Here is a 19,982-nt window from a genome sequence, read left to right as displayed (position 1 = left end):
TGGAGGAGGCTAAAGAGTCACGACAACTAAATGCAATGTGGGATGATGGGCTGGCATCTGAAACAGAAAAGCACACTAGTGGGAAAATCCTGGTGAAAAGTGGATGAAGTCTGTAATCAACACTGCAACAATGTTAATATTTTAGTTTTGATAATTGTATCACAGAGAAAAATATGCTGGAATTCTCTGTACTATTTGTGCAACTTTTTTGTAAATCTAAAATTATTTCAAAATGAAGTTTAGGGACGCCTGGGTGGCTCAGCTGGTTGAGAGTCCGGCTTCGGCTCAGGTCATGATCTCACGGTCAGTGAGTTCGAGCCCTGCGTCGGGCTCTGTGTTGGCAGCTCAGAGCCTGGAGCCTGCTTCGGATTCTGTGTCCCCCTCTCTCTCTGCCCCTCCCCCACTCATGCTCTGTCTCTCTCTGTCTCAGAAATAAACATTAAAAAAAATTTTTTTTAAATGAAGTTTAAAAAATGCTTGTTGAATTAACCAATTCAGAGGAGGAAAAAGAATGTGTTTGCAGGCTGTAAGCCACTGGCCACCGGAGAAGTCAGGGAAGGACAAGTCCAGGGTCAATGTAGCATAACTTCAACTGCACCTGCCTTCAATAAGGAAGGAGCTCCTAAATTTGTGACAACTGCATGAAATGGTGCAATATTTAAAGTGGGGCTTATTTAATTGTAACTAGGACTACTGATGAGATAGAGTAGGAATTTGAAGGTTCATGAAAAAAAAACTGGAAAAACTTTTGGGGGTAAGGTGTCTATCCCAACTATTCCCTTATTGTCTCTAAAGGAGAAAAAGAGAACTCAAATACAAAGATGAGAAAAAGAACTCACACTGCTATAAAGATTCTTCAGGTTCTTGGTTCTGTCGTAATCCACTGTTTCTAGAACTGTCGTATATTTGTCCTTAATCTGATGATAATTTTCTTTGTATTTCACCTACACACAAAAAAGATGAGTTATGCTTTTCTGCTGTTTGAAAATACATAAAGACAGTAATGGCTTGTCCTGGAAGAGTAGTATAAGGAAGACGCACCTCACTGGCATTAATGCCGCTTTGAAGGGCAGTCACGTAAAGTGGTGTATCTGTGACCAGGTTATAATTCTGTAGATTATCTTTACCTGCTGCTGTGTATTGTAGCTGTAAAGAAAAACAAGTGAGCAGAAATGGTAAAATTTCAGCTTTTACAGTTTGTGCCAATTTAGATGGGCCTTTATTTCTGGGTTTCTGCTTTCATACTAACAAACAGGCTGTCATTCTATATTACTGCCAACATCGTTTGGCTGTCAAGACTAATAGTTTGTCTTCACCAACAGTGGAGTTTGGCTCTTTGCCAGGTCCTCTTCCTTTCTTCCTTTTCCATGCGTGTACCCCAACCCTGACTACAGTTCCACAGCCTCGACCTTCCATTAACCTGCCCTATCAGAGCCCAAACATATGCTGGGCAATTTTCCAGATATCTACTTTTTACTTCAGAACTTATCTACCTAAGGTCAAAGCATGCATTTGCATCTTACTCTCTGCAAGTTAACCTCATCAACTTCCAGACAGATGCTTGAGAGTTAGTTCACTAGGAAACACCTCCCAGGTAACTTTTTCTTATAAACATCAAATGCTTAAGCCACAGGAGATATTAAAACCGAGAAGGTCCAACACAAGAGGAGGTCACCAGGAGAGGTTCTACTGGGCAGGGATCCTTTGGTTTCCTTGGATCATGCACTGTTAAAGCAGCTTTCTCCGCCTGGGCACAGGGATGGCCTAGTTGTCACCCATGGAGAGCATTACAAAGTCCACGGATTCACAGTGAGCCAGTCCTTCTAGGAAGATGCACACACACACACCTGACTCTGGAGATCATAGGCTTTCTTGGCATGGAGGATCTGAGGTGTATCCCAAACGTAGCATCCAATGCCTTTCAACCAGTTCAAGTCATCCTTATACACATTCTGCAAGAAAGAAGGGGTGATGAAAAGTGGCAGGTGCTAACTGAACTTAGAATTGCATTTTGATAATTTCCTATCAGCTGCTGGCTGTGCTCAGTGGTCATAGGGTGGGCTTCTCAACAGCTGGAGGTCGTTAATGCCCCGACCTAAAGAAACTCAGGAGGAGAGCAACAGCTAAGTCAAATCTGGTATAAAAACAGATTAAATATCTAACATAGGTGTCACAGGACTCAGAGGGGACTCTTACACCAAAAAGTGGTTACCTGTGCCACCATGTTTTAAAAAAAAACAGCCACATTTACGAATACAGGGACAATTAGAGCATTGAAGGCCTAGGCAGGGTTGGGTGAAGCCTGTAACCAAGTCAAGCTTCAGAAAGGACATCATACATCACTCAAGATCTCTTGGGCATTTCGGGCCCGTATAACGTTGGGTTCCTCCGGAAGAGATGTCCACTGGTGGAAGTAGTGTCGATACTCCAGGTCACTGAGGATGTACTGGCATTTTTTAGCCAGCACGTGATTCATCATATCGTTGGGGATATGAACATTGGCTTTGGTGTCCTCATAATCTCTTCTGTAGTTCAACTAAAGAATAATATTTTTTAAAGACAAAAAGAAGAGAGGAATTAAAGTGTGAATTATTCAGATTGATCTCTCTTAGAGTCTAATCTCTACCATAGATCAGTACCTTTAGAATAAACAAAGATTAAAAAAATTATACTTTAATATATTCTTCTTTTTCAGTTTCCCATCCTTTCATAATAGAGGGGTAAATAGTTACCTTGTCATGTTCTCCTTTTTCCAAACAGCTACCTCACTCTGTGTTTTGTAGTGGAGGAGGAAGGAAGGGGAGAAGGCCCATAGCTGTCAAAGGTACACAAGGCTAACTGGCAGGGGTGGGGACTCATTCCTCACACCCCATGTCCCTCTCAACCAAAGAACAGATTACAAACAGGCGGACTAATAGTACACTTAAGGGTACAAATCCTCCACTAAGGTGAGTTTTGCTTACCGCACTCCTCATCTTTTGGAAATCCAGACAGTGAACCACACCAGGGAACTCACTGATTTCTTTTCCAGCCAGATAATGACCCTTCTGCTTCTCATATGTCTCTTTGTATTTAAGCTGTGAAGTAGGTACAACATTGAGAATCACTGGGATTTTCTAACCACCTTCCCAATCAAGAAAGACTCTGAAACCTATGAGAGGAAACAGTACTACTGACCTCACTGTTCACGTAGTCGGCATGCTTAGCTCCAACAATGGGAATATAGCGTTCATCCAAGGTATAGCCATAGGCCTTGGTTCCTTCCCATGCCCCTTTATACAGTATCTAGAACAAAGAAATGTGTGTCAACAAGTTTGTATTCAACTTCCTTCAGATATTGCTAAAAAGAAAATGGTAAAACCAAGGTAAAATATTTATGTTTAAAGGCAAAGCTTACATCTTTATTTAGAGCCATGATCATGTCTACCTAAGAACAGGGCAGAGTCTTCTGGCTTATTGCAAATTAAATCTACAGACACTGAGGCATTTTATAACAGAGTTTAACTAAGTTCTAATAAAAGTGAAAAATAAATTTTCACATAGGGAGAGAATCACCAAAGATTGCTTTCCATTGGGCATACAACATACACACTACCTACACACAATCATCATTTAAATTAGCTGAATTAAAATTTGGAGGTCAAGTCTTCCATTTGTTGGCTACAGATATTTATACATGATTGCTAAAGAAGGACCAGCTTTTCCTCTCTTTTCCCTGTTGATAGATGTTCAGTCCTATGTGCACCTAGAGCTGGTACAGCACTTGTGACATTATTATCTATTTCTTTGGATATCTGTCCCTCTCATTTGCATGGGCTTGTGAAGGAAGGACTTGTCTTTATTGAGCTTTAGCTTCTTAGTGCCTCCTACCGTGCCTGGCACATCACAGGAGCTCAAAAATACTGGCTGAACAGATACTACTTCTAATAAACAAGACTAGTTATTTCTAATAAACAAGACTACATACAATAAAAATAATAGATTTAATATGTTCAGTTGTTCACAAAATCAGCCAAGGATATGAATACTGACAAGAGCTTAAAATTAAGAACTGAGTTGTAAATTGCATAAAACTTACGGTACTATAGAGTTTTCCCATGTCTTTGGAGTGGGTGATATGTGGTGTATCTGGAGAAAATGTATACTTGCCCTTTATTTCTTTATTAAATGTTTCTTTATACTTTATCTAAGGAGAAAACAAGACAAAACAAAACAAAGCCTTTGGTTACTGTAAATGTGTATTTAAAGTTTCATGGTTTCTACCTAGCAAGATAATAATCAGTCTACATTTAGAGGTTAAAACTAACCAACTGGTTGAATTTCAGCTCATTTTTAGCTAATATAGCAGAAAAATTTGGACAAGAACACAGATATTATCTAAAAGTGAGTAGAGTATACATCCTACTAGTGACTTTTCAGACATTCCCACCAAAGATGATCTTACAGTTTCCCACCCAGTGTTCATTTTCTTACAAGCAGTTATCTGGAGTTACGCAAATGCATTCAATGGTGGACAGCTAACTCCCCAGTCCATGTACCTCATTATACACAAAGCAAACTTACATCACTTTGATTGACTGAATTAATCTTCGCCAAAACAATCTCTGGAGTATCCTCTACACTTGTAAAGTTAGGATAGTTGTCAAGAGCATCTTTCTTATATTTTATCTGCAAAGAAACAGAGATGATTAAGGCTGGGTACCTATCCCCACACAGCAGGCAAGGGAGTCAGGCATTAGGTGAGAAAACGCTCTGCGTACCTGATTCACCATTTCCTGGTTCTTAGTAACCCTCACATAGTCCACAGAATCCAGGGGGATCCAGCCAATGCCACGGAGCCACTCCAGGTCAGCTTTGTACACATTCTGAGAGCAGGAAGAGAGAGACAACGCAGGTATAAATGACTCAGACATAGGATTACAGACAGCAGATCAGAAACAACTTTTTCAGGAGCTTTTTAAGGATTTCTGTCTCATGGCTCTTGTCTCATTGATTCCATCATGATTTCATCTGTTTACCTGGGGAATATTTCTTGAGCCTGTTACTATGAGTGAGGTGCTGTGCTAGGTGCTTTGAGGGATAAGTATATAAAGGAATCTAGTGTAAATAGAAGTCATTTACAAGGTGAAGGGTGGTAAGTGCTGTGAGAGCAGAAACATTCAAGTGCTGTGGGAATTACAGCCAGGAAGCCATTATTTTCAGCAGTGAGCCTAAGGAAAGGTTTTACCAAGGAGAGTGTAATTTTAGATGGACTTGTATTTGGTATTTAGAAATATGTGGGACATTTACACAATACAAAGGAAATTACACAAGTAAGTGCTCGTGTATTATAGAGTAGGGGGACACATCCCTCTGGCCAAGCCTAGCTCTCCTCTCCCCCACCCAGTGCCTGGATTCTCTTGGGCCACCTCATACCAAAGGAGCTGCTAATCTGGTTAAAGGTCCACAATAGTCACTCTGTTGTAGCAGCAATGAGGTGGGATGTTCAAATTCGGCACCTGTGCTACAGGTGGTCCTTCACTTCTTGATTCTGATTTGGTAATGAGAATATCACGCAGGGTTAGCTCCAGGGTATACCCAAGCATCACTTCAATGCACTGTGTTTCTATTCCTTACAGACTGTTGGTGGTAGCTAGAGGTCTTGACTCAGGCTTCGGTGTCAGATGGCCTATGTCATGTATTCTCTACCCTAGCATTACCAAAGCTGTGCATGAGGGATTCTGGGCCCTCCTGTGGCTCATTAGTACTTTGTTTCCTTTTTGTTTTGATTCTTTGCAAGCAAGTCCTTCATAAATGCCTGAAGGAGTGAAATGCTCACAAAGCAAGAATGGGGTGTTCCCAGGTCCTTGACTACATGACCATCCAATATTGTTAAAATCCCAACTCGCTCTCCAGTCTCACCCCAAGCCAATTGTTATTCTAAATCAACTGATAACTTTTCAGGCAGATGTGAGATGTTGCTGATGGCAAAGATGATACAAAAACAATTTTTTTTTATTTGACTTTGAAAGTTATTCAGGAATGCATAGTCAAGGCAAAGCTGTCAATCACTGCCCACGGTCTTTCTCTACTTCATATCCAGCCTTATTTCCCTTCTGGGAACAAACTCAATATTTATGGCTCAAAGTTTCCAAGACTGGTGCATCCAGAGTGCTGCTTATAATTCTCAGAGTACACCATACATTTCTAGATAATTAAGAAACAAAATCACTTACATCACTCTGTAGGTCATAGGCCTTCCTTGCCTGGATAACATCATTTTGATCAGGATGACATATCCATTGGTGCAGGTAATTACGGTAATCAATATCACTGACAAGTTCCTGCCCATGTTTGGCAGCCAACACCGACACCATGTCAGCAGGTATATTGATTTTGGCCTTTGTTTTATGATAGTCTTCTTTGTATAGTCTGTCATTCTGAATCTGGCCTGCGTGCTCAAACCAAACCAGTTTAGGATCATCTCTCATCGTTGGAACACCAACATAATGACCTCTTTGCTTTACATGTTCAGCTTTGTATTTCAGCTGGTAGGAGAAAAAATAGAGATTCCATCAGTTATGACAAGCACTCAAGGCAAAGGGGGCTGGAAACATCAGCATTCAGCCCCTCAGCCTTTTGTCAACTGCCTCACTGAGACTAAATAACAAAAAGCAGTGAAATAAATAGATATGAAGAAACAGCAATTTAAAAATAGAAAAAAAAATATTTGTTTTCTAATTCTGCCTATATTTTATTTGAAAGCTTAGAGATTTTAAGGAAGCGGGGGAATAGAAGAACAGTAAAGCATGCAAACGACAGCTTTTAAAGAAGCCAAAAACAGACTCCCAAAGCCTACAGGAAGGACTAGAAGGGAGCAGATACTCCAACCATCCCTAAGCCCAGCCAGGCCTGCTAAGCCAAGGAACACTCCAACGTGCACTCACATAAGGATAAATTACCTCGCTCTGAACATCACTAGAGTGATGGGCATGGACAAATGGCACCGCATCTGGAGGCAAAATGTAACCTGTAGCTTTTTGCCTCTCCCAACCTTCCTTGTAGAGATACTAAAAGACAGAGAGCCACAACAGAAGCTTAAGTAAGGAGTCACAATGAGGGACTGGTCATGTACATACATCTCCCACAGTTATATTATGGTCCTTTGTCTCCACACAAAGTACCAGGCATCTGGCTAAAATCCATACCTGGTCCAGAATCCGGGCTGCCTCCTGGGCAGTGTGCAGCAAGGGGGTTTCTGTGAGAGTGTACTTTGATTTGGTATCATTCCAATCTTTCCGGTATTTAATCTGGAAATGAGAGGCAAGAGGGTAAGTTACTTGATGTTAAGAAAATATAATGTCGTCCAAGCAAATGCAAGCATCATCTCAATGACTACAATCTGTATCTCAGACAATGATTGCATGCTGAGCTTAAGTAGGTGGAAAGCTTTGGAAATGACATTTCACGACTGAGCAATTTTAGAACGACAGCCATGTACTTACATCATTTAGGATCTCACCACTTTGTTTTGCAGTCACGTAATCAACTCTGTCATCCACAGGAGTAAAGTTGAGAGTTTCTATTTTCGTGCGGTATTTTTTCTATGGGAAAGAAAATATCTTTCAAACAGTTGTAGTTTCTGGTCCTGTCTGAGCCGAGAAAGAGATACTAGACTTAAGGGTCCTTCTCTACTAGAAGTGTAGAGTGCCATATTTGAATGGCACCTTCTTGGCAATTTGGCCTTTTTTCGTAGTCTTTTATTTTTTAACAACTGAGTGGTTTCTCACACCTCCCACAGATTTTGAAAGTAGCAGGTTTGCTTAGTTATCAAAGTCATGTAATATAATACATATATACAATATAATACATATATAATAATTGTATCATGATACTCAATGTGTTTTTTTTCAACTGTGTAAACTTCTCCCAAGTGTGGTGTCATTGCTGACAAAAGAAGTTTTCCATTTACACAATTCCAAGCATCGGTGAGTGTACTGGACATTATATTATGGATGTGGCCCCATGATGTGATAGGGACAGTAGAGGGTTGTTTTGGGACAAGATATTTCTGGCTTAAATGACAGCAATTGCAGTTATTAACATTGCTGATGGGACATGACTTCATTTTGGCTTGTGTAATTTTGTCCAGTCTCCCAGGAAATGCACTAAATGGCCAGGTAAAATCTTGGAATACCTCACTGAAGATATCTGCAGCATGTTTGGCATGATTGACAGAAACGGAATCAGTCGGCATCCACCCGATCCCACGTAACCATTCCAAGTCAGCCTTGTAGACAGCCTGTGGGAACAGAGCCATGTGATCTCAGCAACTCTGGTCATACGGTCCTATTTATTCTATCTATTGATTTGATGGAAAAATACAATATAAAGATGACATACTCAAGCAGCTGGGAAGGTAACATAAGTAAATTCATTGGGAGGTCAGGAGGTATGAAAAACGGGGAGACATTTTTCTATCTAAAGGGGGGTAGCCTCAGTTCGGCTCCAGTTACAGTTGCCAGGGCGTAATGCATGTCCAGGAATTTGTTCTCCGATTTTTCTAAAGAAGTAGGGAATCCAAATTTGTACCCCAAATTTCCTGATTTAAAAAACCTTGGCAACTTAATGCAAGATTTTTAAACACTACATCAACTGAAAAAAAGCCTACCTGTGCCTACATCCTTTCCACAGACTGCCAACGTTGTACCTTTGTTGCTACATAAATTCCACAAATAATATTTTCACAGTAGTTGTCTTTATACAGTCACAGTTAAGATTTATAGTCACACAACCATATATTCCTTAATACAAAATCTACATCTTTCACAGCTTTGATGATTTTTGACACCATACTATATGATGTAACTAAAACCAAATTCTTGGCTGTATAAAGACAGGAAGCAGTGATATAAAATTTAATGACAAACTTTCTTGGCTGTATAAAGACAGGAAGTGGTGATATAAAATTTAATGACAAACTTTATGGGAGTCACGGCAAAATGAGAAAAGAGCTCATGCTAAAACGTAGCCCACTCACATCGCTTTGCAGTTGGTAGGCTTTCTTGGCCTGAATCACATCGTTCTGGTCAGGCATGCACGTCCACTCATGTAGGTAATTGCGATAATCAATGTCGCTGACCAGAGTCTGGCATTTTTTAGAGTGCAGGATGGAAAGCATGTCTGCAGGGCTTTGGAACTTAGTCTTCCATTTGGCCCAGTGCAGCCGGTACTCTCTTTCATTCTGAATCTTGCCAGCGATGAGGGCCCACCGGATCTTGTTGTCATCCCTGGCTGTGCGGGTACCCACGTAGTGTCCCTTCTGCTTCTCATGGTCAAGCTTGTATTTATACTGGAGATGGAAAAACAAAGCAGATGGGTCACAGTATGTGCTCTTGATGCACCTAGGATGTTTGCTTAAAAACTGAGAAGTTAAACAAGGCCACACTTACGTCACTGGCAATCTCCCTGGAGGCCTTGGCAGCCTGGATAGGGATGGCATCCAGCCGCACATCGCAGCTCATCTTCATTTCATCCCAACCTTCGCGGTAAATTTTCTGAAGAGGAGAAAAAAAGAAGTTATCATTTTGGATTCAAATGTACCAATAACTTCAGGGGCTCAAGTAGAATTAATATCAGAGCAGTACAGTTTTGAAGTCCCAGAATAGGTTGAAAAGAGGATAGGTAAAAGAATAATTCCGCACCAAGCTACTGGAATACGATATTGTGTGTGGAGTCCAAAGATCTGGGCTTGATAAGAGTTGTTTCTTTTTAATTTAAATCATGGCTTCTATGTAGTTATTCATAGTTTATATAATAGCGTTTAGATGCTTTTTTTTTTTTTTTTTAGATGCTTCTTGTATCAGTAGCACTGGGATAAGGTTATGGTCAGACTTAATGAGAAATTACTGGGTTTCTTTAAGTTAATAATTCCAATTTATTTAATTTTAATTTTTTTTAACGTTTTATTTATTTTTGAGACAGGGAGAGACAGAGCATGAGCAGGGGAGGGGCAGAGAGAGAGGGAGACACAGAATTGGAAGCAGGCTCCAGGCTCTGAGCCATCAGCCCAGAGCCCGACGCGGGGCTCGAACTCACGAACCGCGAGATCGTGACCTGAGCCGAAGTCGGATGCTTAACCGACTGAGCCACCCAGGCGCCCCCAATGTATTTAATTTTAAAATTCAACTCAATTCTGTCATCTTCAGAATTATACACTTTTTATATTTGTGGGGAGGTTTTCCCCAGGATGGTTTCTTAGATTTTTTCATGTAGTTGATGATGCATATTGTTTGGGAAAGTTAGATATTCCTTCTGAAACACAATTGTATGTTAATAGCCATTAAAAAATTTTTTTTCATGTTTATTCATTTTTTAGAGAGAGAGGAGGGGAAGGGGCAGAGGGGAAGGGGCAGAGGGAGAGGGAGACACAGAACTCGAAGCAGGCTCCAGGCTCCATGCTGTCAGCAGAGTCTGATGAGGGGCTTGAACCCATGAACCGTGAGATCATAACCTGAGCCGAAGCCAGAGGCTTAACTGACTGAGCCATGCAGGTGCCCCAATAGCCATTTTAAAAATGCAGTGTGTTTTTACTTATACACAGAAGTTAATTAAGGTAGTGATTTACAGATAACTTTTATAATATACGTTCATATTTAAATGGACACATTCTGTGTTGATGATGTAAGACTCAAAAATAACAGTAATTTAGGGGCGCCTGGGTGGCTCAGTTAGTTGAGCGTCTGACTTCGGCTCAAGTCATGATCTCACGATTCGTGGGCCCGCATTGGGCTCTGTGCTGATAGCTCGGAGCCTGGACCCTGCTTCAGATCCTGTGTCTCCCTCTCTCTCTGCCCCTCCCCTGCTCGCGCTTTCTCTCACTGTCTCAAAAATAAACAAACATTTAAAAAAAAAAGAAGTAACAGTTATTTAAATGTATAATTCAGAAATCATACCAATCAATGTGGAAGCTTTAAAAGTGCAGAAGGATGAATTTCAATTATTGACAGTTTCACGGGCTTTGCATATCTGAAATATGAGTGCAGACAAGTTTTGTATGAATTTTTATTCAAGTTTCTGTATGAATTTTGGGTAGGCCTATTTAACAATTGACTTTCATTTTTAGACAAAATAAAAGTGTTCTCCACATTTAAATGTGGAGTGTTCTCCTACATTTAAATGGAGAATATTTAATGCAAACTTGTCATGTTATTTAGATTTTGTTTTTATTTTATTACATATAATGTTATACTACTTTTAATTATGTATTACATTTTTGTTTATGTGTTCAAATATATTTTTTATTTGAGTTAAAAAAAATCAGGGTTTGAGACCAAAACTTCGTCTACTAACTTTGAGAACACGGATCAATTCCTCAATCACTTTAAGTCTCAACTCTCCCATCTGATGAAAACAAAATAGCACTATATATTTTATTCATGTGATTAGATTAAATGAGTTAACATGAATTTGCTGGTTACCTAGAAAATTATATACAAATATCTTGAAAAAGTTGTGCTTTCCAAATGATAGAAACAGTTTTAAGTAGTGGATTTTATCAAGATTATAGTAATAGTGACACCATGTTTTAAAAAAATGTACCTTTTGGTTAGCATTCACATGGGAGGTTTGATTTCCTCCCATAATGAGAATGAGAAAGCCATTCTCATTAATGTCTTTTTACTTTTAATTTTAGAGAGAGAGCAAGAAAGTGCATATGATCAGGGGAGAGGGGCAGAGGGGGAGCGAGAGAGAATCTTAAACAGGCTTAACATTCAACACAGAGCTCATTGTGGGGCTCGATCCCATGACACTGGGATTATGACCTGAGCGGAAATCAAGAATCAGATACTCAACTGACTGAGCCACACATGCATCCTTCATTAATGTCTTAATATCGAATATCTAAATATCTGAAGTTTGTAACTTTTGGTGTAGTTTCAAATACTACTCTTGCTTACATCGAGATATCAGCTGTAGGATTCTGGTATTTCCAGCTAAGAAATATATCATACAAAAGAGAGCACATGAGACTTTCCCTGATTGTCCAGCCAAAGGTGCCTCTGGATGGAAAAGAAGAGGCTGAGGACTTTGTTTGTGCTGCAGTTTGGTGATGAGAAAGCACTGTACCATAATACTATTCTTGTCTGAAAAAAATGTATCAACGCCCTAAAATTTCATTTTCTTCCCATCTCTTGGAAAAAACTAGCTCCCAAGTGGCCCATTATAATAGAATTGATGGTGTGGGTTGGCATGTGGTGAGGAATCTTTTCTGGGCAGGCTCCTTCTCTCACAAAGATTTATTATTTTTTGAAAAATGTCAAGTTCCAAACCACGGTGAACAACATTAAGGTAGTATACTTCTTCTAGGGTCATACATTTTCTACTCACAAGAAAGCTCTATGATCCATGAAGACAGTACCTTTCTTGAGATTTCTTAAAGTGTGTAGCTAGCCACTGAATTCTCTCATTTTATTAATTATACTCTTTAGTTCATTCTCTTCCTTTTTCCAGACATAATGATTTATCCTGTAGGTAATGATAATTTTGCCTTTTTAAACCCAATATTTATCTCTTACTCTTATGTAATTATTTTGGCTTGAATGAGCTTACTCACTTAGCTAGAAATTCCAGCAAACATTAAATAATGGTGATGTCAGTGGGCATCCTTATTTCATTCCTAGCTTGAATGAGAAACTTAACTTACTGAGAATGAGTCTGGCTTTGATTTGAGATTTATTCTTTTAGTCACATCAAGAAGATAGTCATTTAACCTTATTTTACTAGGATTTTATTTTTTAAAATAATGGATATTAGATTTTGTCATATGCCTTTTCAAATCTATTAAAATAAAGATGTGATTTTCTCTTCTGTTCAGACACATTATTAGGTTTCTGAATATGGAACCCTCCTGGCATTCCTGAATGAACTCTAATTATTTTTTCTCGTATCATATTCACATACTACTAAACTTTATTTGTTAATATTTAAGATTTTCTTCACTATTGGTTTACAGTTTTCATTTGTGGAACTATCTTTGACAAGTTTTGGAAATTGTGATGGCTTTCCTTCTTTCATTAGGCTCTATTATAGTTTGATTATTTCTTAAAGGTCTGAAAGAATTCTATGAAATCATCTGGATGACCCTGACATCTGAGAGGAGGGAGGAGAGTCTTTAATAATCCTCTTAATTTCTTGTTATATGTTTTTTTTCCCCCTGGGCTCATTTTGGTAATTTATGATTTCCTAGAAAATCCTCTACAGATCCAGGCTTTAAAATTAATATGTATAAAGTTTTGCAAGAATTCTTATAATTATTTTGTTCGTCTGACTGTTGCTAATTCCCCTTTCTTGCTCATGTGTCTCTTCATTCCTCTTTAAACCTTCTGGTCCTTATTACCTTCTCCCTTTCTGTCATGTTGACACTGACTCACCAGTAACTGGCCTTGCTGGGCGACTCAGAGCCAAGGATCTCCTCCTTTCCTCACTCTTTTTTTTTTTTTAAGTTTATTTTTTATTATGAGAGAGAGAGAGACAGAGAGAATGCAAGCTGGGGGAGGGGCAGAGAGAGAGGAGAGAGAGAGAATTCCAAGCAGCTCCACGCTGTCAGTGTTAGCTAGATGTGGGGCTCAAACCCACAAACTGTAAGATCATGACCTGGGCCAAAATCGAGAGTCAGAGGCTTTATGACTGAGCCTCTCAGGTGCCCCCTGCTCCTTTCCTGGTCAAGGACTTATGGTAAGGAGTCTTCCCCATTGCCACCCAGTCAATCTTTTCTCCCTTGACTATGAAGAGTTCCCTGGGGATATCATAGCACCAGCTGGTGAACTTATAAACAAAAAGGGAGTCTGTTGAGGTACTTACATTGCTCACATTAAGAGCATTGGCTCTAGCAAGATTAATTTCTGGAGTATCCGGCATTATGTGGACTGAAGTTTTATCCTTGTCCCAAACTTCTCTGTACTTTGGCTATGGAAAGACCCAACAATAACAAAATTAGTTTGCAACTTGTAGTTTTGCGAGTTCCAGGGCACAACTTTCAACTGTTCTGATCTAAAATCTTTTCATATTAAGGGAAAAAAACTTCCAAAAGTCTTTCATATAAGTTACTCAAATTTAATATGAACTTGGTAATGGTACCAATTCATGATTACCTTTTATTAGTACTTTGAGTTTTTGTTTAAAGTTTATGAACAATAATAAAACAGCTCTATCAACATTATGGATTAAAATCTTTGCTATCATCAACATCATTATCTTACAAACAGATTGCCAAGTTAATTATTTATCATTTATGAGCATGATTTAATTTTAACACAGAGGGGAAAAGTGACTTACAATACTAATATTTTCAGCATTTGACTTAGCAAGGACAACTTCGGGTGTGTCAACAATACTTGTGTACTTGAGTTTCACCACAGGTGTCCGATAGACACTGTCTCGTAGGATCTCCTGGGCATTTTTGACTCTCAACACTTCAGGAGACCCTTCGGGCATCCAGCCGATGCCACGTAGCCACTCCAAGTCGGCCTTGTAGATGGCCTGGGAAAGAAAACAAAGTTAAGTAGAAGCAGTGTTTTTTAATTGTGGTAAAGTAAGAAAGCAGTTTTATGTTATATTTTACCTTCCACAAACAATAATTAAAAATGAGCATTGACAGACATAATTCCTCAAATGCACAGCAGTGTTCTGTTCTGCTTTGTTTTTTGCAGCAGGGGCACTTTACACACTCTTAAAAAAGCAGAGTGATGCAGAAGGAGCTCTCTGTCTGCGGGATGCATGGAAGATTTTGAGTTATATTTAAGTAACATCATACCAGCTCAGGTGGGCTTTAAGGCAATAATAATGGGCTATCCAGTAAGTTCTCCACACAGCAGCTGGAATGATCGTCATAAAGTTTACAATTCAAATCTGATGCACCACATGCATCCTATGGCTTCCCATTGGTCTTAGGACAAAGATCAAAGTCTTAACATGGACTAGAAGGTGATGATAATCTAGCACCAGTCCTTACCAATTCTTCCAGCCTCATCTTATATGTGCTTCCCTTTAACCTATGCATTATGACCCCAATGGACTTTTGGTTTCTTGTTTGTATATAGACCCCTTTGCATATGGTGGTCATTCTGCAGAGCCAACTCCTACTCTCCCTTTATATTCCCACTCACTCAGTACTTCCTTGGTAAGTTTTCCTCCTCACTTTTTCATAGCACCATGGATCACTCTTTCTCAGCCATCAGATTTTTTTCTATTGATATTCTGTAGTTAACATCTTTTTCTTTGTTATCAGTATGAACTCCCTAATGTCTAGAACTTTGTCTTGTTTCTTCCTCTTCATTCACTGTTGTATCTTTAGTGCTTAGCACAGTACTTGGCACATGGTGTATTTTAAAGGGATAATTAAGGATTCAGTCCCACTGTGGTAAATAAGAAGTTCCTCAAAAAATTAAAAATAGAAATATCATATGATCCAGCAATTCTACTACTGGGTGTTTACCCAAAGAAAATGAAAATGCAAATTCAAAGACCTACATGCACCCCTATGTTTACTGCAGCATTATTGACAATAGCCAAGGTATGGAAGCGATCAATAGATGGATTGATAACAAAGGTGTGGTAGGTGTGTGTGTGTGTGTGTGTGTGTGTGTGTGTGTGTATGCATGTACACATGAATTTTTACTCAGGACAGAAAAAAAACCATGGTCTTGCCATTTGTGACAACACATATGGACCTATTATGTTAAGTGAAATAAGTCAGACTGGGAAAGACAAATACCCCATGATTTTACTTACATGTAGAATCTAAATAACAAGTGAATAAATAAGCAAACAAACAAAAAGCAGAAAGAGACCAATCAATACAAAAAACAAAAAAAAACCCCTAATGTTTTCAAGAAGGGAGGAAGGTGGGGGGATGGGTAAAAGGGGAGTGGGAGACACAGGCTTCCAGTTATGGAATGAGTAAGTCATAGGGATAAAAGGTACAGGATAGGGAACATAGTCAATGGTACTGAAATAGTGTTGTATGGTAACAGATCATAGCCACACTTCTGGTGAGTGTAGACTTGTTGAATCACTATGTTGTACCTCTAAAACTAATGTGACTTTATGTGTCAAGTATACTTCAATAAAAAAAAAATAAAGGAATTCAATCCCTGGTTCCACAATTTTGATCTCAGTTGTTTTTTCTTTCTTCCATTTCCAAGACAGCACCTCCCTTTGAATTGGGATTTGCATTTTCTTGGTTATTCAAACCTGTTTTTTCAGCTATAGATAAGTGGTTAACCAGAAAAAATTGCTCTATGTTAAGCACCGGTTATTAATTTCATAAAAAAATCATTCTGTTTTTCAGAAATGGTATTTTAATAACCAGTTAATAGGATACAAATATCAGGATAAAAAAGGTAGTAAGAGGAGTGAAAATGCAGTAAAATTTCTATCTTAATGAAGAAGGACATTGTATATTTTAGTGTGTAAAGTATGATGGATACCCAAAATTCAGAAGGATTCTCAAAAAGGATTACATATAGATTTTGAAGTTTGCCTTCCTCATCCTTTAGGAACTTGATTCATATGCATTCCATTATATGCTAATGTTATTCAGGTTAATGGAGAGACTGAATTTCTCTAGCAACTGGCCTAAATCGACCAGTTGGCAATTCATTTCAAGTGATGGATACACTTTTCTATAACAAATTCATTCATCATGAAAGCATCCCTTGAAGCTTATGGGAACCAAGTTCAAATAATTTAAAGAAGGCTTTCATTCTACAGAAGAAATTAATACTCTAATGGAATCCATGATTTCTAAAAGATTGGATGAGCAGAAAATATGAATCGAAAAATACTTTAAGTAGACTAACGAAACACCATATTGTGAAGAACACTGAATTAAGGAAACTAATGAGTTGTACACTGCTAACCTTTCAAATTAATTTCAAGGAAGTAGCCCTGTCATTCAGTGAAGGATCATAGGAATTCTTATGTTTAGGAAACTACAGACACAGCATATATTAAGGAATCTATAGAAAAAATCTGGTAGCACTACTAAAAGAAAGAAAGAAAAAACACTTTCTGAATAAGACCAGCAGTAAGGTAGGCAATCAGTAAACTTGGTAAGATGTTAAAGAGATGCTCATGTAAGGAGAGTTGCATTTTCCTGAGTCCTAGGAGGAATGACCAGGCAAAGCTCTGGAAGGTTTTCTTCCTGGGAAACAGCTCATTCCTCAGGCACCTCAGTTGGTACTCTGTGCACAAGCAACAACTTACATCACTCTGCAGGTCGTAGGCTTTCCTGGCTTGGATCACATCATTCTGGTCGGGAAAGCAAGACCAGTGGTGTAGGTAATGGCGGTAATCCACATCACTTGCTAATGCCTGGCCTTCTTTGGCAGCACTGATGGACACCATGTCTACTGGGATGGAGATCTTGGCCTTGTTGTCATTGTAGGCCTTTTTGTACAGCCTGTCATTCTGCATCTTTAACACTTTTGCTGCCCAAGCCAGTTTAGGGTCTTCTTTGGCAGTGCGACATCCAATATAATGACCTTTCTGTTTCTCATAAGTAGTTTTGTATAGATACTGGTGTATGTGAACAGAAGAAAGAAGAATTATTTTTCCAAACTCACTTTTTCTAAACAGCCTGCTCAAAATAACTCTATCTCCCTTAGATGAGCCTTTTATCGGCCCTGTTTTTAAGTCCATACTGTAAGTTTTATGATTCTTAACACATTGCTTTGTCTATGTCTACATGCATGAAAACATTGTGAGCACCTCGAAGGCAAGAACTGTGCTTCTGCATTATTCCCAATATAGGCTTATGTGGTGTTTCCCAAACTTCAGTCACTGTCTACCGCCTTCACAGGCGTTTTGCCACAATCAAGTACTATCAGTACTTCATACGTTAGTCTATCAACTAGATTCTTTGTTTAAATAAATTTCAAGTGTGAACTTCAAAATATTTTTGTTCTAAAATTTATCATTCTATGTAAATGGGGAAAATCAATACTTTTCTAGCACACATTAAATCATAACTTTTTAAAAATGCTTATCCATCAACTGCATAAAATTATTACAGGAACAACTTATGTATGCTGCACTTCAAGAGACAACAGAATTCTGGGGCTCCTGGGTGGCTCAGTCAGTTGAGCCTCGAACTTCGGGCTCAGATCATGATCTCACAGTTTGTGAGCTAGTGCCCTACATTGGGCTTGCTGCTGTCAGCACACAGCCCACTTCAGATCCTCTGTCTCCCTCTCTTTCTGCCCCTCCCGTGCTTGCATTCTCTCAAAAATAAACATTAAAAAAACCCCTCAGAATTACTTTTATCCATTGAATTTTTATAACTGCTTGTAAATTAAATAATATTGACAAGATGCTGAAAAGAAAATAAAAATCTGTTCTTAAACATAAGAAGAGCCAAGCCCTGATGCAAAAGCATCACCAAACTGTTGTAAAAGTTATTCCTGAATTTGAGATGTTAAAACAAGACACTAATCACGGTGATCTCTATTCTACTTAATAATTCCTTTGCAAATAAGTTAAAGATTAGACAAGTATTAATTTCTCGTGTGTCATCTGTTAGCGTTGGTTAAGTCTGTGAAAGGAGTAGTTCTTACATCACTGGCGATATCCCTGGAAGCTCTGGCGTGCTGAATTGGAATGGCATCTTCTCGCAGGTCATAACCCGTCATCTTGACGTCTTCCCACGCTTGCTTATATTGTTTCTGCAAATGGAGATTGCAATGCCACAGTTAATCTGAAGAGGGAGCCACTGAGTCAGCATTACTGATGTGTTTAAGAGAGTATGTTAAGTTACACTGAAAATTAGTCTCCCCTTAAGATTTATAAAATAGGCTGGTTTCATACTGAAATTAAGTGCCAGTAGATTTTTAATGAAATTAATTAAAATTCATTTTTTTTTAAAGAAAGTAATTTAGGAGACAGTAAATCATGTGAAAATGAGAAAAAATATATATCATTTTGCTTTAAGAGGAAAAATCAATGATGGGCCACTACAAAGAGAACCAAATATTACTATACTTGCATATATATGTTTTTATGTTGTTTTTGGTGAAACTAGTGCATTTTTCCTTCCAAAAAAGATAAGGACACACATCTCTATTTATAAACACATGCATACACATACGAGTGCATTTGCATGTGTGTGTGCACACAGAGCACTTATCGTTAAAGACTAGAAATAAAAGGAATGGTAGGGAAATGCCTTTTGCTTAACTCCCTCTGGAGCGTATCAATTTAAGCTTCAGTTAGGCCAAAAATATTGTGTAAAGCAAATGGATGTATATAGTTCCTTACATCACTGATCTGCATGGCATTGATTTTGGACTGCAGCATCACTGGAGTGTCAGCCGGCACATTCACATTTGCCTTCTCTCTTTCCCAGGCATCACGATACAATGGCTGGTAAAAATGAAAAACAAAGGGTGGGTGATAAGTAAATAAGTCCATTACTACATGAATAAAATTATAGGTACAATTAAAGGTTCTCCTTGGATGTTCTCAGGTAAAAACATAGATCACATTTTGTTTTCATTGCGTTTTTATTTAAAAGATGCCAATAGTGACTTCAACAAGAATATATTCTTGTGTGATATGATATAAATGGAAAATGAGTCAGAACCTGGTAGTAAAATGATCCTTTCCCATTAATTCACATGTAATTACCAGGCAGGTAAACCCACAATGCAGGTAACTATGAAAATCCACATTGCTAATCAAGTTCTGGCTTTCTTGGCCCAAATAACTATGATAATATCTAATATTGGGGCCACCCCTGGACTTTTCAACTTACCTCATGATTAAAAATAGAAAGGTGGCAGTGATCATGGTATTAACTGGTGGACTTGTATTATAAGCAAGACCTCAAAATGTATTCAAAGTGTGTTATCAGAGTCTGTGGGGTATGAAGATGTCTACCACACTTATGTTAACCAAAGAGTTATCTAAATAAATGAAATGCGGATACTGGTAATTGATCGACT

The 19,982-nt window shown here is 38.6% G+C and overlaps 1 protein-coding gene across 1 annotated transcript in view; it reads right to left on the bottom strand.

Moving 5' to 3' along the window:
* The window catches only part of NEB (nebulin), a 202,298-nt gene that overhangs the window by 72,715 nt on the left and 109,601 nt on the right, over positions 1-19,982 (bottom strand). The window contains exons 73-93 of the mRNA XM_049615651.1: positions 19,297-19,401; positions 18,597-18,704; positions 17,248-17,559; positions 14,317-14,520; positions 13,843-13,947; positions 9,432-9,536; positions 9,020-9,331; positions 8,177-8,281; positions 7,485-7,583; positions 7,188-7,289; positions 6,942-7,049; positions 6,216-6,527; positions 4,761-4,865; positions 4,564-4,668; positions 4,079-4,186; positions 3,178-3,285; positions 2,964-3,077; positions 2,339-2,536; positions 1,848-1,952; positions 1,042-1,146; positions 840-944 (exon numbers count right to left, since the gene is read on the bottom strand). Coding sequence (XP_049471608.1) covers positions 840-944; positions 1,042-1,146; positions 1,848-1,952; positions 2,339-2,536; positions 2,964-3,077; positions 3,178-3,285; positions 4,079-4,186; positions 4,564-4,668; positions 4,761-4,865; positions 6,216-6,527; positions 6,942-7,049; positions 7,188-7,289; positions 7,485-7,583; positions 8,177-8,281; positions 9,020-9,331; positions 9,432-9,536; positions 13,843-13,947; positions 14,317-14,520; positions 17,248-17,559; positions 18,597-18,704; positions 19,297-19,401 — 3,030 coding nt within the window. The remainder of the gene's footprint in view (positions 1-839; positions 945-1,041; positions 1,147-1,847; positions 1,953-2,338; positions 2,537-2,963; positions 3,078-3,177; positions 3,286-4,078; positions 4,187-4,563; positions 4,669-4,760; positions 4,866-6,215; positions 6,528-6,941; positions 7,050-7,187; positions 7,290-7,484; positions 7,584-8,176; positions 8,282-9,019; positions 9,332-9,431; positions 9,537-13,842; positions 13,948-14,316; positions 14,521-17,247; positions 17,560-18,596; positions 18,705-19,296; positions 19,402-19,982) is intronic.

This window comes from Panthera uncia, assembly GCF_023721935.1.
Source record: "Panthera uncia isolate 11264 chromosome C1 unlocalized genomic scaffold, Puncia_PCG_1.0 HiC_scaffold_3, whole genome shotgun sequence".
In the NCBI taxonomy this organism is placed as follows: Eukaryota; Metazoa; Chordata; class Mammalia; order Carnivora; family Felidae; genus Panthera; species Panthera uncia.
Note: the sequence above shows the minus strand (reverse complement) of the source record. Positions and strands in the feature narration are given on the sequence as shown.